The 21,294-nt window shown below is 45.2% G+C and overlaps 1 protein-coding gene across 12 annotated transcripts in view; it reads right to left on the reverse strand.

Moving 5' to 3' along the window:
* Positions 1-2,184: 2,184 nt before the first annotated feature.
* RPN2 (ribophorin II) overlaps positions 2,185-21,294 on the reverse strand; it is a 55,494-nt gene continuing 36,384 nt past the window's right edge. For 6 of the 12 annotated variants that reach the window (XM_032606755.1, XM_032606756.1, XM_032606758.1 and 3 more), the window contains 8 exons: positions 18,105-18,196; positions 15,990-16,104; positions 13,481-13,675; positions 12,139-12,225; positions 10,536-10,631; positions 8,669-8,744; positions 6,977-7,106; positions 2,185-2,493 (listed from right to left, as the gene is read on the reverse strand). In XM_032606755.1, coding sequence (XP_032462646.1) covers positions 2,481-2,493; positions 6,977-7,106; positions 8,669-8,744; positions 10,536-10,631; positions 12,139-12,225; positions 13,481-13,675; positions 15,990-16,104; positions 18,105-18,196 — 804 coding nt within the window. In that variant the 3' untranslated portion in view covers positions 2,185-2,480. Of the gene's footprint in view, positions 2,494-3,716; positions 3,873-5,343; positions 5,456-6,553; positions 6,637-6,976; positions 7,107-8,668; positions 8,745-10,535; positions 10,632-12,138; positions 12,226-13,480; positions 13,676-15,989; positions 16,105-18,104; positions 18,197-21,294 lie in introns of all 12 variants that reach the window. The other 6 variants (XM_032606762.1, XM_032606757.1, XM_032606754.1 and 3 more) reach the window with 4 other exon arrangements.

Genomic DNA, 21,294 nt, shown 5'->3' on the forward strand with positions numbered 1-21,294 from the left:
GATAATCTGTCTTGCTCACTGCCACAGCTGGACCAAGCACAGAGTCTGGCATGTAGCAAATGTCTGTTGTGCTTTATTCTCCAGCTCCTCTAGGTCTGCAGGCCAGCCCTGAACCGGCCATGGCGCCCCTGAGCCCTGCCAGCCCCTTCTCTAGGAAGCTGTTTCCTGATCTCCTGCCCTCCAGCCACTGCATTTCTATGCTCAGGCCCTACTGTCCCTTCTCTACAGCTCTGTCCAGCAGGCCTCAACCAGTCTGTTTTCCAGAACTATACAGGTCTGGTTACAGGTGCGACAGTACCAGGTGGGTGGGTCTCCTGTTCTCCTCCCTTCCCCACTACTCTGAGCTGCTGAGGTCCCAGCACCCATAAGCAGGGACACTAGGAGCCACCCAACAGCAGCTGGAGACCAACATCACCTTTTCCCATCAGGGCGGGTTAAGAAGCTAAAATTTAAAAGCAAGGCTTTCAAAGTCATACGTCTACAGGAGCCAGGCAGGTACCAATCGCGTGAAGTCGGTGGGAGGACCGATGCCAGAGCAGGCGCGACCCGTGGGGGCAGGACTGTGGCAGACTGGAGAGTGCAGGCCCAACCCAAAGGCAGCAGATGCTATTCAGCTTCAGCTGATGCTGTCATACAGGAATCAGGCCCAATGTTGCCGGCTCTGATTTTCTTTTTCCAGAGAATCCCAAACCCCCAATTGGATTTTTAAAAAATAAATTTATTTATTTTACTTATTTTTTATAAATTTATCTTTGGCTGCGCTGGGTCTTCGTGGCTGCACACAGGCTTTCTCTAGTTGCGATGAGCGGGGGCTAATCTTTGCTGCAGTGCGCGGGCTACTCATTGCGGTGGCTTCTCTTGTTGAGGAGCATGGGCTCTAGGTGTGCGGGCTTCAGTGGTTTGGCATGCGGGCTCAGTAGTTGTGGCTCGCGGGCTTAGCTGCTCTGTGGCATGTGGGATCCTCCCGGACCAGGGCTCAAACCCGTGTCCCCTGCACTGGCAGGCGGATTCTTAACCACTGTGCCACCAGAGAAGTCCCCAAATTGGATTTTTATATGAATTTTCTCAATTTGTAAATGTTAGCAACTAACTCAATTTAAAAAAACCAAAGAACACTATGGATCAAATAAAACATGGGCCACCGGTTTGCAACCTCTGGGAAAGGTGAGGTCTCCTTCCTATCTTAGAGGCACCCCTGTTATTGCCTGTATCAACCGCTCCCCTGCAGAGTCCCATTCAGAACCAGCCAAAGTTCCAGAATCTCCTTTCCTCTTTCCCCAGTTAAAATCCCCATTTTGAAGGGGCAAGTCCAGCTACTACGCTGGAAAGCAATCAGATTAAAATAATTTCTACGCCCCAAACCTAATAAATACTCCTAGGATTACCTGCATTTCAAAAGTTATCTACTATTATGTTTCAATTAATAGAAGTAGAGGCAATGAGCCAAAGTACATAACTATGGGCCAATTAGGACAGATGCCAAGCACTGAGCCAAGCACTTCAGATTCATGAAACTCTTTCAGCCATAGGAGGAGGTACTGTATTATCTTTTACGGAAGAAAAAAAAGGAGGCTTAGAGACATTAAGCCACTTGCCCAAAGTCCTTCAGCGTGTAAGTGGTAACAGTAGGCTTGCCCAACACTGAAGTCTGCACACATAAACACACTGCTCAATATTACTTCTCTAAGTGATATCGTATAACCTCCACGTAATAGTCATCCCGGGCACAACTTTCAAAGGGGCATTCTTGAGATGCATGTGTCCCTCTAAGAACCTAAGATAGCTCATGGGCTCAGCCTTCTTTTAAGATAATCCCTTCCCTTCCCCACTGCACACCAAGACCAAACTTTCAAGGCAAAAGCAGGGGGGTCTTCAGATATCGACAGGACATAGTTGGTAACCAGTGCTGGAGATGAAGAAAGGATGCTGGCTTTTCCAGGTAATCCTCAGCTCTGCTAAGAAAGAGGTGACAGTCCGATCCCTGGTCAGGGAACTAAGCTCCCACATGCTATGCTATGCAGCAAAAAAAAAAAAGAAAGAAAGAAAGAGGTGAGAAGGACCAACGTAAAACGTCCTGGAGAAACACCCCGGCCACTGTGTCAAGCATACTTCCCAACAAAGGCCTCATGTTATGTGCCCTGGGAATCCAATCAGCCCCAAAGTACAGGAAGAAACTCTCAGGTCTTCATTCCTATTATTCTCTTTATTCCGATTAATTACAGATTTCAACTTTTCAATGCAACATGTGGGTAAGTTAGAATATTCACAGCATCTTGCTAGGGCACCATGCCAAAGAAAGAGTATCTGGGCTCACAGGTACCTGCTGTGTTGGGGAAACAGAAAAACAAGCAAAACGATTTTGACTTTTTTCTTTTTAAATAAAGGGTTTTTTTCATTCCTCTTCTCAAACTATGAATTATTCTTGACTCCTTCTCTTGATATTCACTTAAGCTTTCAGAATCTCCTTCTTTTTCCTGGAACTAATGTGCTGTTCTGAAAGAAAATGGAGACAAACACAAAATTATTGAATATTTCAATTCAGTGTTGCAGCTCCTAACTGGTGACAACAGAGAGACCAAGGTACTAGGAGATCCCATTTATAAGGGAACAATCATTCATCTATTTTTTTTCATTCATCTATTAATTCTATTTATTTATGCCCCATCCCATTTCACAAAAGACTATAAGACAGATAGCTCGAACTGAAGCTGACAACATCTTAAACAAACAATGAAATACACCTGATGATACCTAAGTAAGTGTGGTATGTGAAAACACAAGATGAGGTAATTCCAGGCACACCTCTCACAGTACAAGGCCAAAAAGACACTGTACATTTCAACTAGATGAATAGAAGAATGCTCGTCTTCAATTTCCCGGACTCCAGGTCTGCCAAACAACATATGCCCTCACATAGCTTGGAAGATGACATTCTGACCTTTCGGTAAAGAAATCTGCACCATATTCCTATCGTGTGGTCATGTTCTTGTCAGTGATCAGACTCGATGTCTAAACTTAAGAAAGAATGATTCTCAAAAACTGGACTCGGCTCACAGAAAAAGTTTGAGGGGATAAAAACACTAACTCTCTTTATTCCTTCTTTCTCCACAGCTGCCCCCACTAGACTCCAGGAAGTGACGGGGAAACACAAGAAGGGAAATGACTATCTGGACAGACACTGTGCAGCCAGAGGATGACAGCACCAAGTAAGTGATTCAGATGGTTCTGGTGAGCAGAAGCAAGGTGCTCACACACATGCCGTCCTCAGCAGGCAGCTGTCCCCGGTGGTGAGGGCTGATGTGATGACAAGGCGGTCTTGCAGAATGGCAGGCTCCAAACCAATTAATCAACAGTTCCAAGGGGCACGCATGCACAAGCATGGAACTCATCGTGAGGGCCAAAGTGAGTGCGCCTAATTCTCTGCCAGCATTCAGAGGTTCCCAGGTGTGTGTTCCAGGAATTCCCTGGCGGTCCAGTAGTTAGGACTCCGAGTTTCCACTGCAGGGGGCACAGATTCGATCCCTGGTCGGGGAACTAAGATCCCACAAGCCACGCGGGGCGGCCAAAAAAGAAAAAAAAAGTATGTGTGTTTCGAAACATTCATGCAGAGAGGACAGCGTTAATTATGAAATAAGAACAGCAGAAAGGGTGGTGACCCACAAGCCTCCATCTTAGCTACGAAATTAGCCCTCTGTTACGCCTGATTAAATCAATACCTGTTCTCAGATCAAAAACACTTGGCTACTAGGGACTTTCCCCTAAAAGACAAGGTCCCAACCTCAGGAAGTCCCAAATGTCCAAATGATCAAGTGATTTTCCTCTTTCTCAAGCAGTATGGTTTGAGGGAAGCGGGGCCGGGGGGGGCAGACTATCTAAAAATCAAGAAAAACAAAACGAATCCAGTTAATTTTAAAGAGCTCAATACTTAGCAGAAAGGACTAGTTCTGAAAACAAATCTCAGCGAGAGCAACTGTAATTCAGGACAAAACCAAATGGATAAGGCTAAGGAATGGTGGGTGGGGAGAAGGGACAGACCACAAAGAGACATAGGAGCTCACTGGAGTGTGGAAATAAGTTTGTACCTTGGCTGAGGTAGTGTTTACAAGACTGTCTACTACATCTTTCAAGATTCACAGAATTGTACACTAACAAGGGTGAATTTTACTGTATATGAATTAATCCTGAAAAAACAAAACCAAAACAAATGTAGTCGCTTTCTGAGCAAGTCGTCTCTGAGCAAGCCTGTGTTGAGAACTAGATGTTCCAGCTTATGTTCACACATCAGTGAAAAAGGCTCTACATTCTATGCTTTTGTTGATTTCTCCTATTTTCAGAGGAGTGAAAATTAGACGGCTTTGTTGCTTTGGCAGGGAAAGCCATTTCCATGGCAAAGGACGAGAGGGAACATGACTTGAAAACTCAAATACCTCCCTCCTCTTTGTTGGTCTAGTACAGGGGTCAACAAACTGTGCCCCACGGGCCAGATGCAGCCCACCACCTGCTTCTGTAAACAAAGTTTCATTGGAACATGGCCAGCGGGTTTGTTTACGTGGTCTATGGCTGCTCTCACAGTATAGTGGCAGAGCTGAGTAGTTGTAACAGAGACCGTATGGCCTGCAAAGCCTAAGTACTATCTGGCTCTTTCTAGAAAACTTCTGCCAATCCTTGGTCTAAAGGAGCTGATCAGTGAAGCATCAGACACTCTCTTCTCCTTCCCTCCCTTCACCTTCCTCCACTCCCATCCTCATCCTAGGACTGGACACAATGGAGAACGGGTGATATTTCACTTGACATTTTAGTCACACAGGGAGCTGCCCTGAACCATATATCCTGAGCTCTAGGAACCTGGGTTTTGATGATGCTGGCTTTGATCTGTGGCCATCAGTCTTCAAAATTTAGTGTCTCACCAAACCACACTGTTTGGCCCAATCAGAGGTTAATATCACAAAAAGGCCTAGAACAGTGACAAGGTGTGCCAGGATTTGCCATGGGACCATCATTTAATGAATTTAGATGTCCTGAATGGGGGGGGGTGTCCCCTTTTAAGAAGTCCAAGGTTGAATCTGTCTATCCTCAACTCTGTTCTCCTCTGAACACAGAGAGGGGCTGTGTCTATAAAGTACCCTGTGGGACACACGGGAGGATGGAGCCTTACAGTCAAAGCCAGGTCAGAGCTGCTCTGCTGCAGTTACCATCAGCTGGGCTAACTCAGGGGGCTTTGGCTTTTGCCCTGGTCCAGTTACAGCTTGGTCCAGGAAGTGGGGAAATGGCCTCAGAATTCAGCTTCGGCTTAGGGAGGGATGGGGAGGAACAAGTGTGCTGAAAATCAGATAAATAACTGACATGCATGAGGTGGGCAAGATGGAAAGGGGCCCTGCTCCTGGGATGAGTCGCCCTTCATCTTTACCGTAGTGTCCTATATTTTGCCAATCTACTGCTCTGCTCTGCAGCGATCCTGCCAAAGGAAAGAGGGTTTGAGAGTCAAGAAAGGACAGTAAGAAGAGAAATAAGCTGAGGAAAGAAATGGCAAACACCCGACCAGAGCTTCTGTTAGAGTCATCGTTTTCCCCAGGGGCAGAGCTTGCTCTAGGACTCAGGAAGACGGCAACAGAGTGGGCTGTGACTTTCTGTATAGAATGGAGGGTGGGATGAGAACCATGGTCTTCCTCCCCAGAAAGTGTACACAATGTTAGCCTTCCAGACTAGGAACTCCCGCTGAGCAGGATCTAAATCAAACGGTTTCCACTCCCATCTCTCCTTAATCTTGTTCATCTTGTGTGGGCAACTTCCAGAAAAGACTGAACTCAGCAGAGGACAGCCTTTTGGCTCCCTGGGGCCTGAACGGGCTGCTCTGAGGCAACAGGGCTCTGCTCAGAGAAAACAGCTGAGTCCTGGCTCTTTCTCAGTCGCAGTGCAGAGCCGCCAACTTCAGGCTGCTGGAGGGGCAGAGAAGTGAGCCAGTGGCCACTGCTGGTGCTAAGGGAAGCTCTAGCGGAATCTGGACGGCCACAGGCGGGGCAGGGAGCACGCTGGGGCCGGTATCCACGGTGAGGCACTCAGAGAGCTCCATGGAGTCTCAGGCAGGGAGGAGACGTGGGGCTCTCCCGCCCATAACAGTCTCTGAGCAAGCCTCTCTCTGATTTGACCAACTTAACCGGCAGCCGCACGGGGGTGGGGGGCTAACACTATCGTGTTACATTCTTCCACCAAAAGTCCTGGAGAGGAGAAAGTAGGGCACGTCTGAAATTGTGAACTTCCAAAGGTGAAAGCAATTCTGACCTTTTCTTATTGACCTTTATGTGGCTGAAATCACCCAAGTTCTAATAAAGTTATATCAATGAGAAATACCTATGTGACATTTAAATTTGCTTCTAAGCCAGGTTCTAAAGTCAAGCTGCCAGCAAGCTGCCATTGCGGGGGACCTGACCATTTGTGTGAACCTAAGTTTGTCTGGTTCTTGGGGACGTGATGCAGGCCACTGAGCAGTGCTCCCTGCTGGGGGCCTCTGTAAAGCCCGATGCGGTTTCTGGGGGGAAGATCATGGACCTCATACTTAGGAGGAAGAGCTCCGGGAGGCTGTGGTGGTTACAGAAGAGTCCTCCTCGGGGGTGCGGGAGGAGGGCAGAAAAGGGTTTTCTGCGGAAGCAGAGGAGAAAACTGTTACACAGCCAGCACGCTAACCACCACCATCTGCCCCCGTCCTAACCCATTTTAATCTTCATAAAGCAATTATTTTCTTCTCTTGTTTCAATGTGCCGGGGCATAAACTGTTGTGGTTTTAACGTATTTAAAACTTATCACCAAGGCTCTTTTCTGATTTAAAAGGCTTCTGTATCGGGCTGGATTAAGGTGTCACACTGGCCCCTAAGGACATGAATCATTTTGCCACATACCGCTGTTCAAAGAGCTGGGTGGACAGAGCTGACAACAGTATTTCTAATCCCACTCTGGGTCCCTGGCCCGCCCCCAACCTTACCTCTTGATTGCTTGCTGGGCCAGCATGCGATTGCCAGCCAGAAACGTCACACTGCCCAAGATGGCCAGGTACTTCAGGGTCTGGAACATGTTGAGTTGCGTCCAGTAGACATACATGAGCCCCAGCATAGCTACGAGAACAGGCGTCATGATAGCCAATTAAGTCAAACAGTGACATTGCCCTGGGCAGAGGACAGTTAGAAGCCAGTAACTGCAGATCCTAAGAGGTCTGTATTTATAGACCAGCATGTTTTATTCCCTTTATCTGATGCCAGAAAATAAACAGCTCAATATACTTGCTTCTCAGCCTTGGCTACCAAGAAATCCACAGGTAAAAACCAGATCTCAGCAACTTGGTTCCATATTCCAGCTCGCATCTTTGTTCTTTAACGCAGGTTTTGTTGTTGTTTGTTTTTTAAGTTATGTCATGTTATATTTGGGATTCAGTTGATTTTTAAAATTCTGAATGAAAGCCCATAGGATTAAAGAAATGAATCATTTTTCTTTTCATTAAAAAAATTTTTAGGGCTAATTTGCCACTGTGACTAGGAAGGAAGCAAGGAGGACAGAGGAGGAAGGTTTAGTCAAAAGGGCTCAGGTCTGGGCACTGAGGACCCTGGGTTCTGGCCCAGGCTCTGCCCTTCGCAGCCACTTAATTTCTCTGAGCCTAAATTCTCTCACCCATCAAACAAGGAGCATAATTCCTACCCTGGTCACCCCCATCAGGGTTGTGATGAGAATCAAATGAGGGAATGTACACAAAGACCACTCTGGCAAAAATAGTCATGGCTCTAAACAAATTTATATTCAGGTTTTGTTCTCAGACTGACCTGGGAGGGCTATCACTCAAATTCAGTTAACTGGGCTGGAGAGAAAGGTCTTCCTGTCAATTCTGTCCAGAAGGATGACAGATGAACTACAGCAGGGGTTCTTAGCCCTTTCTGAGGTCATGGACCACTGTCAGAATTTTGATCAAAGTTACAGACTCTCTCTTTCCCCAGGAAAACAGAGATACACATTTGCCTAGCGTTTCAAGGGATTCGTCTGTGGACCCCTACAGAATCAGCACACTATGGACACAAAAAGGGTGACTCCTGAAAGAGTCAAAGAAATCAGAAAAGAATATTAATGTCTCAGTGAAATGCAAGGGTCACCAATTCAATAGTATCGAAAGTTTCTGGAACGCCTAACTGATTTGTGAATTTACTGTCTTGTAACAGTTAGGTCCTAAGTTTTCAACAGAACAATGCAGGACAGCATGTCTGACTGTGGAAGGGACTGTTTTCTACTACAGTCCAGACACAGCCGCTAGCAAATGTGAAGATCAATACGTTGGGGGAAGATAACCTTTGGAAACTGCATTAATGCTGTTCACTCAGGAAGATGGCTCAATGTAAAGATACGATAAGTGAGTAATCTCTGGAAATGAACAGAGTTATTAAATGAGGGTAAAACGGCCTGCCAACGGTAGCCTAGTACAATGAAACCCAATATAATGACAGCTGTTCTAAGTTGATGGGCCAAACAGGTTTATCATCATATTAACTGTCGTAAAAGGCCAGGAGGAAGAGGGAAATGTTATGCTATTAAGTCATTATAGTTAATAGGCTGTGGGTCTACTTAACAGGGCTTTTGCGAGGGCAGGCAAAATGTCAAAGGAGGTTAAACGGAATTAGCAGCCTGGGGTGCTTACCAGCATGTCCCAGGTGAAAGATAATCGTGCTAGGAGCAAAAGTGAAGTTGGAGACATTGGCACCAATCCGGATCCACTGAACGATGGGGAGAAATAAATTAAAAAGACATTAGAACTTGAAAGGGAGGCAATACATGCCATGCCAATGCTAATCCAATAAACAGCCCTAAGGGCTTAAAAGTTCATGCGTACCTGAAGAACAGGGAATTTTTCCAAGTGACGACCACCCTATTATAAGTCCTCAGAAAAAACTGTTCTCTTTAGAAAGGCATTCCAACACCTGCTCTCAAATGCGCTTGGGTAACTCAAACCTGAACATCATTTGTAATGACAGCAAACTTTTCTATTTTAAAACAGGTGAAACCATGGGGCTGAAAGGTCAGAAACTGTATTTGTGATGAAGTAACTGGCAGCCCTGCTAATTTCTCTAAGTATTGGTGAGATAAACCCACCAGCAGTTGGGAGGATGCACACGCTCTTGCTGTGGGTTCCATGCTTTTTGAAATTCTGATCACTCAAAAGAACAGGTGCCCATATCCTAGGTCTGGTTTCTGAAAGCTTGTGGCATGCCTTCCAGATTTAGATTGACCAATAATTCTTTTATTAAAATCAATGAATGAATTAGGAACACAAGCAACTTTCCAAAAGTAAGATCTAATGAGTTTTCCAGACAGTTCTCAAAATTCTCTGAACTTTGAGGATTTACATCTATGTTTATAATTTTTTAATAAGAGACAAGGGAGGGCTTCCCTGGTGGTGCAGTGGTTGAGACTCCGCCTGCCGTTGCAGGGGACACAGGTTCGTGCCCCGGTCCGGGAAGATCCCACATGCCGCGGAGCGGCTGGGCCCGTGAGCCATGGCTGCTGGGCCTGCGCGTCCGGAGCCTGTGCTCCGCAACGGGAGAGGCCACAACAGTGAGAGGCCCGCGTACCGCAAAAAAAAAAAAAATTCAAACTGTACATTAAAGTATAAGAGGTAAAAATGTCCTTCTTCTATACTCCCTAAAAGGCCCCCCTCCTTAGAGGCGACCAACACTAATAGATGATGCCTTTTTAAGGTGTTTAAACATAGAGCACTGTACTGAACATACTATCCTACCCCTTGCCGCCTTCACTCAACAGAACATCTTGGCAACCTCGTCATATCAGTTGTCAAGTACATAAATCTATCCATTCTTTTTTTTTTTTTTTTTTTTTTTTGCGGTACGTGGGCCTCTCACTGTCGTGGCCTCTCCCGTTGCGGAGCACAGGCTCCGGACGCGCAGGCTCAGCGGCCATGGCTCATGGGCCCAGCCGCTCCGCGGCATGTGGGATCTTCCCGGACCGGGGCACGAACCCGTGTCCCCTGCATCAGCAGGTGGACTCTCAACCACTGCGACGCCAGGGAAGCCCTATCCATTCTTTTAATGAGCTGCATATTATTCCATTGTATGGATGTACATAATTTATTTAACACTTGCTTTTATGAGGACTTTAGGTTGTTTATAGTTTTATGCTCCAAACAGTGCTGAAATGCGCAGCCTCTGTACTCACTTTTTCTATAGCTATTAGCATCCGGTCTTGCTTTTTTCACACTTGACCTCATCTGAACGTTCCTACAGAGCATCCCCGTCTATACACTTTCACCATTTTTAACGGTTACTGGGTACTTTCTCATGCCCCTTGATAATGGATCAGTTTTTCTGGCTGCTCCCCCATAATGGGGAATTTTAGTTATTCTAAAATTTTTTGACCATCGGTTTGGGTCACAGCTGCTGGACCCCTCTGGAGCTGTGCTGAGGCCAGAGCACAAAGCCTCCTTTGGAACAGCTACATCTGCTGAGTCTGGCGCCAGACACACGCTGCCCATGCTAATTACAGCTACTCACCAGAGCAAAGAGCAGGAGCAAGGGCGAGAGGATCAGGGCGGTGAATGTATTGGACACCACCGTGGGGGGCCTCTTCTCCGGCTCGCGGAACAGGTGCTGCCAAAAGAAGACAGGCCAGGAATATTTTAAAATGTGCTCTTCCCAGCAGGGGCTGCCATGTATATGTACTAGGAACCAAATGCCAATGACAGTCAAGAAGAGGAAATGCCTCCCAGAGGCTGAAACTTCCTGGCCGTGAGTGGCCACTTAGCCTTTCGCCTCTTCCCAACAGGGGCTTCTGCTTCCAGAGGCCTGCTTCCAAAGACACTACACCAGTTCACTACTCCTGACCAACCCTCTTTTTCCCTCCAAGACATATTGCCATTTAGAGGTTGGAGAATGCAACCTATCAAGCAACATTTGCCTAGTATCGAAGACGGTGCCCGGGTATCTGGATGGCTGGGGTGACACACCCAAGGCAGGACTCTGGATTTCATAATGCTTCTGGGTTCCTAGGGTAGCACTATCATATTTTGCTAACCAACTTAAATTAGCTAACTGGCGTATAATAATTTAAAATTTTCTTGCTTGCCAGTGTCCAGCCAACCCAGCTCCATAACAAGGCAGCTCCTCCACCTGAGACTCCTGTTCCCAACTTTTTAACCTCAGCTCCTCTTTGCTGCCACTGTCATGAAGGGACTTCTAACATTGCCTGTGGCAGTCACGGCTGCCTACTCCACCCTATAAATCAGTCAGCACCCTCTGTCATCATGCTTATACCTTCCACTATTTAACTGCATTTGACATTCTTAAACGATGCTATAGCAACATTAGGAGGATTTTAAAAAAGAAATCCTACTACTCTAGCTTTTGGGCCCTTGTCCTTTTTCTAACAGTGAAATAAGAGTAAGTGGTCTGCTTGGAACACTTCAACATTAATTCAAATGGGGATTTCCCTGTTACTGCAGTATGATCATTTCTCACGATTGCAAACAGTCCACCGAGTGGCTCTACCTCAGTTTCTTTAACCAGTGCTCAAACTGTTTAATAATTATTGTTTATTTTGTGAACTGCTTCAGAAACTTTTCAAAGCTTTTCTTATCTGTGAACTATTTTGATCCTCATAACAGTCCTATGGGCTGGGCTGGGCAGGGATTGCTAATATTTGTATGCAAGGAAAGTGAGTTCCAGGAGAGAGGAAGGGCTTGCCTAGGAGAGGAAAGCCCTGTTCTCCAGTTGAGTTGTCCACCTGTGGGCCCCTGGTCTATGCAGGAGCAGAGAGGAACAAAGCCAAACCCATCTGTGCTGTAGTATCAAGCAGTGATCTGAGGGCTAAACCTCCTGCATGTTTAGGAAAAACAGATTCAGGTTCTGATTTTGTCTCCAACTCTCTGTTTTCTGGGAGCTGGTCAGTGGGCAGCTTAAGCCTGTTTTTTCAGCACTAGGATGGGGCTGATATTTGCCCTGACTGATCCACAGGATGGCAAAGACCAAACTATAAAACATCATATAAACAGGTTAAAGAAGGGACCACAGCCAGTGTCCAGGGGTCTGCTGCCCTCTCTCACTGTGTCCACTTCACATTTCTCTTCAATGTTTAGTGAAGAACCCTTTTGGGATCTACCTGAATTTCCTGTTTGGGGGTGAAAAGGTTCTTGGACAGGACAGTCGACGGAGCATCTTCTTCAGGGAATCTGATGACCACATCAGCCTAAAAAAATAAATGCATCCATTAAAGGCACAGGGGCAGAGAAGGAGGCGAAACTCATCAGGACAGTATCTCCTAACTCACGTCCAGGACCATAACTGAAAAAAGCTCCAAGCAGTCCAATCACTTCTGATCCATTAGCCGACAAACTGAGGCAGTAAAAATTTCAAGAACAAAATAAGCATTTGTTGAAAATGCTTTTTAGAGCAAGAGTTCCAATTTTCTACTGGTCTGGTGAGCCCCACAGAGCTGCCTAATACAAAAATCCCAGCTGGTACTCAGGCTGTTACAGCTGCAATCAGAAACTGCTCCATGTCCCTAGGAAGTGTAATTTAGTCTCAGACGCGCGCCCCCCCCCAAAAAAAAAAAAAGATGAAAATGTGCTCTCATACAAAAAGCAGCCCAAAGTCCAAGAGAAGAAAAGGAGCTTTGAATACAACATAAGAAAATGCAGCTGCCCCTTTGTCTTGCAAAGGGAGCCAACCACTCAAGGCCTGCAGTTTGGCCTCTGCTACCTTTCCAACCTCACCGCCTACTGCTCTGGACCAGATTCAGGTGCTCCAGCAAAATGGACCCAACTCATATCTCACTGAAAGCACCTCAAGCTTTTCTGGAGGCTGTTCCCCCAGCAATCAATCTATAGTCCCCCAGATACTATTCTGATAAACCCCTGCAATTCTTCCCTAGTTCAAATGCCATGTCTTTCAAGCTTTCTCTTAACATACCAGTCAAAAGTGAGTTACGTAAGTGAAACACACTATGTAAACTATTAATACACCTTGTAGTTGTTGGTTATTAGTTAATTAGCATTTTGCATATCCCACAATTCACTGTCCCACACCATCCTGAATTGGAATTGGATTTCAAATCTTAGGCCCCTCCCTGGCCCACACTGTGAGGCCAAGCCATATCTCAAAGCCTTTATCTCATATCTATGTACTCCCCCCCATAGTGCTTTGCTGTATTATGAAAACCTTCTTCTACTACAACTTTTATAGAAATTTGCTAGAACCCATGAGGACAAATCTATGCATCAATCATTCCCTCAATCACTATTCAACCCCTAAGACGTGCCAGGCCATGTGCATGCCCCAAGACTACTAATGGGGACAGCACACAGCCCCTCACCTCACAATGCGTGCGCCCTGGGTGGCAGGGCGAGGCCAGGGTAGGGAGCCCATGCTCTGGAGAGGAGCTGTCTGTGTCTGACTGCAGCACAGCCACTCTTGCCTGGGTCAAGATACATGGAGGCACATACCACATTCCACAGGATTGGGTTCTTCAAAGTAGCATCTCCGATGATCAGGTAGAGAGTGTAGGTGCCGGACGCAGAGTCAAATTCGAGCTTTCTCTCAGAGGTATCCAGTTCAAACTTGTACACGTTCTTGCTGTCCGGCTCCGCAACAAATACCACCTCCTGGCCAGTCTTCTGGTTATGGAGTCGGACAAATGTCTGGATAGAACAATAACGCAACCTTTCATCTGATAATTTCAAAACTCCCTCCGGGCCCAACATCAAATCAACAAGGCAGCAGGCTGTCAGTTCTTTCATCGCAGTGGGAGCTCTGGGATCTGCCAGGCCTGCCCGAGAAAGCAGGAGGAGTGGCCGTCCCACCCTGCTTACTAGCTCAGAGATCAGAGATGACTTTTTGCTAGTATAAGAAATTTAACTTAGGGGTCCAGCCAATTCTCAACGACTTGTAGGCCGAATGCCCAGTTTGTGGATGATTTAAGCCCTTTGCTGTTGCTGTAATTTCTTCTTTCTGCCAGCCTTTTGGCCACTTTGCTGCCCAATTAACTTCTTCACCAGAGGGTGAAAAGAAGGGAAATGAGGTGGAACTTTAAGAAGCTCATTTTCAATTTCCTAGTGCCTCCAGCTAAAGATTTAGGAGAGAAGGCTTGGGGATTGATAGCAAGGCAGAGTTCTAATCGAGCAAAGCAGCCCAGTGTCAGAGAGAGCCTAGCTTGAAGACAAACAGATTTGGTTACACTACTAATTGGCTGAGCAGGTTACTTAACCTCCTTGAGCCTTGATTTCTGCATCTTTAAGATAGAAAGATTAACTTCTACATGTGGTATATCTATGTCAAGAGTCACAATAATGTAGGCAAAGCATTTAGCGTAGGACCCACTATATACTAGCTAGTCAACAAACATTTATCAATGATGGTATGAGTCTAATCACCTTATCCCCCCAATGGCCTAAGAAACTAAGGTTTCTGCAAATTAGAACTGCAGCAAAACTTAATATCCACTCAGCTTTTCTTTCAAGTGTTTCAAAATAAAGAATTCAACAAAGCAGGTAGATCGGTTCCATTTCACAGATCATGAGACATGGAGTTTAAATGAGTTGCCATGGTCACACAGCTAGTGCTGGATCCACAGAAAAAACATAAATCTCATTTGTTACTTTACACCTGGGCAACAAAGAACCACCATCAAAGTATTTAGGGAAAGAGGCCCAGAGCTGTGAAGCCTCCTGACTCCAGCAGTCTTGGCCAAGAATGGGATTTAGAAGCCTGGATACCTGATATTCCTCCTGTCACAGCCAAGCACAGGCAGCAGCCAGGCTCATCTACAAAATGTCATCTCTACCTAGGAGGTCTGTAAGCCAGGGTTTCCAAAACAGAATCTTGGATGAGATGAGGAGTATTCAGTTAAAGTTATACTTCCTCACTAACCCTTCCTGCCCTAACCCTAATCCCACCAATTTTGTCTTGTAATTACTTCTCTTCATATTCTGTCGTCCCTTGTGCTGTTTCACTGGCAGATGTCATTCTGAGAAGGAGCTGGGAAGTGCTAAGGGGCTGAAAAGTTAGTCGTGGCTAAGTGGCCTGACCGAGCTCTCTGGAGCTTGGGTGTGGAGGGAGGAGAAGCAGAGAAGGGCCGGGAAGGCAGTGCTGGCGGCAGCCACTCTGGGCCTGGGCACAAGCACAGTAGCTGCAGCTACAAGAAACAGAAAGCAAAAAGGTTTCCAAGTTGAGTCCACTCACCTCCATGGTCTGTTTTGAAGCTGCCCCTCAGCATGGACACAAGTCCGCTAGCTCTTGCTAAAGTACTGCTACAAAGCACCTAAACCAAGGCCACTAGGTCCCACGTTCTTTCCTATCTTTCCACGTTCAAAGTACTTCTCTGAACTTCCCTTTACAATACAACCGTGGATGGTGCAGGGCTCAGAGCAGTTATTCTCAATCAAGTGGGATGACAGAGGCAGGAAAGGAGGTGTCTGAGAGGACAAGGGCCATATCAGACTCTCTGGGGAAAAGATACGGTTTGAAAATCTTTTAAATAATAATTATCATTATGGTATATATGGAAAACAGAAATGAAGCCTATTGGTTTCATAACATGAAGGAGGCACGAGTTAAAAAGTGCTAGTTTTCAGATTCCTACAAAATCTGCTTTGGCCAGAACAAAAGCATACTTTGGGCTCACTTCCTAGGTTTTCCTTTTTTCAAAATTATTTTAATATATGTTTTTTAGTCAGAAAGAAAAAAGCCTCAATTAAGTGCTAATCTTCCTTAAATATATCTTTTCTATGCCAGCTAATCTCTTTAAAAGAAGAGTGCATTCCAGGTTCAGGGTTACAACCAGTATAAGAGGGGCAGAGTGTCATGTGGGAGAACCCGATGGATTGTCAGGGTTCAGAGTGAAGATTTGAAAGCAGGAATTCGGAATTTTCTCGACTCAGTGTTATATACCACGTCAACAACTATCGTGTACATCAATGTTTCAGGCCAAGAGAACCGTCTGCGCTCTTTCCTGACCTGGTGAGGGGTGAGTTCAGCACCAGTGTTCACATCTACCAGCTGGAAGAATAAAGCAAAGTTCTGGTGGCTGTCTGCGATGAATGTGCCCTTGGCTTTGGCTGGGTAGGTCACCCTGAAAGAGACATTTATAAGGTAAGTTTTCAGAGAGGAGGATCTGCAGATCTCTGAGACAAGAGAGAAGAATACAAACTTCACTTCACTGCCTAATCCTCCCTCTCCCAATTGTAACACTTTTCTGTTGTGGACAGAGTGGAGAACTGTCTGTGGCCTGAGGGCAAATTGGATTGATAAAGCCAGGACTGAGAAAAGCACAGAATAAACTTTCATCAGGGTCTGGGGAAAATGCTATGCGCAGATGCTCCAGGCTTTCACTTCAAGGACCTAAGGATATCAACTCAACCAAGTCAGGCACCAATGGGGCTCACGTGTCCCCATGCAAGCTCACAGGCGGACTGGAGGGCGCTGGCAAAACCACAAGGAGAAAAAAAAAAAATCACAGGATCGACGTTAGCAGCATATGTGAGCAGGGTCGGGAGACTAGGAGGTAGGAGACACAAAGGACAGAAGGGTATGTACAGTTTTTTCCTTTTTTTAATGCTGCATTTTTTTTCCTGGACACCGTTTCAATTTATTTTTCTGCCTGAAATTGAGCTTTAAAAAGTCATTCTCTCAAAAGGCAGGCTTGATGAGAAAACTGTTCTTTTCACAGCTATCTCCTGGGACTTTAGATTAAGATGGCTAGGGGATTAAAAAACAAGCCAAATGATTACAGAGCTCACAAGGGCCACGTTTCATGCTTAGGCTTTATATTTATTTACCAACTCTTAATATCAACTCTTTATCTATGTAGAGTATTAAACTTTGCAAAGCATTCTTACAGACATTATTTCAGTGGATTCTCAACAGTGCTCTCATTTCCACTATAAAAATATCCAAGCCAGAGGCAGAAAGCCTAGCCCTTCCACATGACTTAAAAGGAATGAATGAATGCTTAGCTTGTAGTCTCTGGCTAATATCCCATCTTCAAAACAGCCTCGAAGGTTCCCCTACTTTCTTTGGCCTCTATAGCCACCCCAGTTGAGTAAATTTGGGGTCTGAACTACACCCAGATGTCTAGATGCCCCCTCCCCCCGCACCCAATGAGGATCTGGGAGAGAGCTGAGAAATGGCTTCATACAATGTTCTGACCCAACTCTGATCAATTACTAATGGTTACCTAGAAGTCTGTGTTAAAAAACATTCTGAAATACTTTCCTGGAAGTCCAGTGGTTAAGACTCTGTGCTCCCAATGCAAGGGGCACGGGTTCGATCCTTGGTCGGGGAACTAAGATCCCACACGCCACATGGTGTGGCCAAAAAAAAAAGAGATTCTGAGTTCAGCAGGAACAAATGCTGTGACTGATCAGTGATGCCCTCCATGGACTTGAGAAAGGGACTCACAGCCCTAGCGCTGGGTATCTGCCATCTCACTTCTAAGGACCTGTGAGACATACAACTGATTTCAGGCTCACTGTGGGCCAAAGAGAGTTGACATGAGGCCCCTAAAAGCAAGTTCAAGACTGTGAAGATAAAGAGATGACATCAGAAAATAAGTTAATACACTGCTTCCTCCATTAAGAAAGTCTTGTTTTAGGGAATTCCCCAGTGATCCAGTGGTTAAAATTCTGCACTTTCATTATCAAAGGTAAGGGTTAGATCCCTGGTTGGGGACCTAAGATCCCACAAGCCATGCAATGCGGCCAAAAAAGAAAAAAAAAAAACCCAAAGAAAGTCTTGTTTTAAAAAGAACTGTCATCTGAACTAAATAATGTGCTTGGTAACACAGCTGACTGACACAGACTCACATTCTGAGGTAAGCTCCTTACCTCGCTGTGGACTGTTAATAAACAGTTTGCTCAGGGACTGATCACTGATATAGACAACCCCCAAATTTGTCTGGATGCCAAGCAGCACCCCTGATGCAGTGCCAGAGGAATGACAGCCTCTTTCAACTGGAGTACAAGCTGGGTCACTGCTGACACAGAAATGACATCTGAAGGGGCTCGGTGCCTAGGCATGCTCCTCCCAGCTCAAGCCTGGATTCTCCCTGTACCCAGGAGGCATCCCACCTACCGCGTGGTTTTGGGTGCAATGCTCTGATCCTTATCCACAGTGGAGAGATCGACATTTGTGATGCCAACTTCAGTGGAAATCTTGACTCTGAGCTAGGGTGAAACACAGAAGAAAATCGCCAAGTCAGCTGGTGAGTATACCAGGAATTAATATACATATCCAAATTTTTCTCTTACTTGTGAGTAAAGGCATGAAAATAATCCTAGGACAGGAGTCTTCAATGATTTTAGTAAAATTGACCCATCCCAGTAGTATTTCTACCTCTTCCATCTTGAGGCCTAAAAGTAACTCCTTGATTCTTATCCCTTCTTCCTTTCTTTGGCCTTGAATGAATGGTATATATTAAAAAAGAAACAAAAAGAAAAAAAGGAGGTATCTTCATGTGTACTTTAAAATAAATAAGGGAGAAACTCCTTAAGTAGTAACCTTCAAATAATTTATATCAACAAGTACTCAATTCTAATGACAGCTAATGTTTATTGAGTGTTTACTATGTTAAAGACACTGGCCTTCTAAAGATTATCTCATTTAATCCTCACCACAACTCTAAGGTAGTGCTATTTCAGATGAGGAAATTAAAGATTAGAGCAATGAAGCCATTCACTCAAGTTCAGATAGCTAGTAAGGCAGAGCCAGGGTTCAGGCTCAGGCATCCTGACTTAGAGTCCACGTTCTTAGGCACCTTCCTGTCCAACTTCCCAGCCAACACTTAAGTTTGTGCCAAGCAGACTATAGGTCTGCCCAGGAAGATTTAAGAAGCTATGGCAGTCATCTCTGCCATCCACCAAGTACTTCTGCTTCTCCTTCTGAGCACGTGGCAGAAATGTACTTCCCTGCCCTCCTGGAGTCAGGTATGGCCATGTGACTGGCTCTGGCCAGAAGCGTGTCACTTCCAAGTGGAAGCTTAAGAGTCGGTTTGTGATTCTCTTCTCCTCTGACATGGACATAGACGACCTACAGAGGAGCTTGCTACTTCAGCCTGGGTCCTGGAGTAAGGGCAACGTGAAGCAGAGTCTCCAGCTGACACATTAAAGATACCTTGCATGGGCAAAAAAGAAACTTGTTTTAAGCCACTGAGATTTGGAGTTTGTTACAAGCACAAACCAGTCCATCTTAACTCTTACGTTGCTTAAATTCTATATGTTCCCTATAAACATTTTCACAAAGAGGGGCCAGCCAATGCTAGTAAACAAGAAATTTTTAAAAATTAGATTAAAATAAACATAAAATTCCAAAAGAGACAGAAAACATGCTAAAAGTCTACCTCAAGGGAAATTTTTTATTTAAATTTTTAATTTAAAATCTAAGTTTGAATGTGCAAATTATGCAATCCCAAGGCACTTTTAATGTGTAAACATATCTGTGAGACTTCCAAATATTTGATAAGCTTGAATGTAATGCTTAAAGAGATCCTTGCCAAATACACTGGTTTACAGTCTACGTTAGGATCAAGGAATAGAGATAGAAGGCTGGGCAAATAATTGAAGGAGAGCTTCAGCATTTTTTCTGAAGTGCACTATCAAGGTGTGAGAACCTCAAATCAAGGGCAAAGAAGAAAAATTTTAAAGAGATTAAAGACAGCTATCAAGTAATTCCTTTTAACAGCCTCCATAATAACTATTTTGTGACAACAACCTCAATTATCAGGTTGAATAGGGGTGTTCTGTTTTGCTTAAAAAAAAAAAAAAAAAAACCCTAAATGTAAAAGACTACCGAAGGCTATAAGCATATTATTACCTCCTACTTTTGAATACACAGCTGCCTATTGGCAGAATTATATTTAGCACCATAGCTTGTCACTGAATCTAGGCAACTGGGTGAACTACGGTGGGGGGTGGGGGAGGGAGGGGAACAAATGGCCTTCAAGTTGAATAAACCACCAAGGAGAGAGCTGGTATCCTCCACTTTGGCTCTTGGGCGCTCTGCTGAGCAAACAGCTTCACAACTCATACAGGGCTTGGAACCAGAGCCAACTTTGCTGTTATAAAGCTCAACCCAGAGAGGCACTAACAGCACTTCCATTTGAAGAAAAACTGGAGTGGAAGGCTCAAGCAAAGAAGTAGCCAAAGAGCTTTGATTTTTAGCAAAACACCCCACTGAGACCACTTCCCTATATCCCCCTAGAGCATCTGGAACACCTAGGTGCAGGGACAGACAGAGGTGGCAAGATGCACTTCCTGTCCTAAAGGGAAGCATAAAGGCAAAGCTAAATTATAACAGACCAGGCTGCTGCTTTAATGCAGGGATGGACAAAGTGCTATGGAAGCACAGCAGAAGGAACTGTGACCCAAGTCGGCCTCAGGCAGCCCTTGTTTGGGGAGTGGGAAATGTGTAGCAGGAGGGCTTAGGCAGTCCTCTGGTTTCAGGAGAAGCATGAGTTTAGCAATACTCCATGCTATAAAAATAATCTGTTTTCACGGGTAATTACTCTGCAATCTTCATCAACATTAACTAGGTAATTCCCTCTTCACTTCTGCGAGTCATTCTCTTAAGGACTCACTCATTTAATTTATAAATGTGATTTTAAAATCATCATCCCACCTAAATGTCCATAAAGAGGAGACTAGTTAGAGAAATAATGATATATACACATACACTTTGAACTACTATGGAGCAATTAAAAAGAACAACGTAGGTGTCTATGGACTGATAATGGAGACCACCTCCCACTTTTGAATACACAGCCATCTATTGGCAGAATTATATTTAACATCGCCTGTCACTGAGTCCAGGCAACTGGGTGAATTATGGCAGGGGAGTAGGGGGGGTGAGGGGTGGGGGGAGGCCATCAAGTTGAATAGACCCCAAGGGGAAAGCTGGGAGCCTCTACTTTGTAACAAAAGCAAAGAATACAACTGTTCATAGAATGATCACTTTTGTGTAAATAAGAAAGGATATACATACATTCAATGATATGGGCATCCTTCTTTTTCAAAGTATATACAGTTAACTGTTACTAATGGATTCCTCTAAGGCAGCGGGTCCCCAACCATATGGCACCAGGAACTGGTTTCATGGAAGACAATTTTTCCACGGATGGGGGTGGGGGAGTGGGCGGGTGGATGGCGTGGCTCAGGCAGTAATGCGAACGATGGGGAGCGGCAGATGAAGCCTGGCTTGCTTGCTGGTCAGCCGCTCACCTCCTGCTGTGCGGCCTGGCTCCTAACAGGCCGCGGAGTGGTACTGGCGG

Source organism: Phocoena sinus, chromosome 15, assembly GCF_008692025.1.
Source record: "Phocoena sinus isolate mPhoSin1 chromosome 15, mPhoSin1.pri, whole genome shotgun sequence".
Classification (NCBI taxonomy): domain Eukaryota; kingdom Metazoa; phylum Chordata; class Mammalia; order Artiodactyla; family Phocoenidae; genus Phocoena; species Phocoena sinus.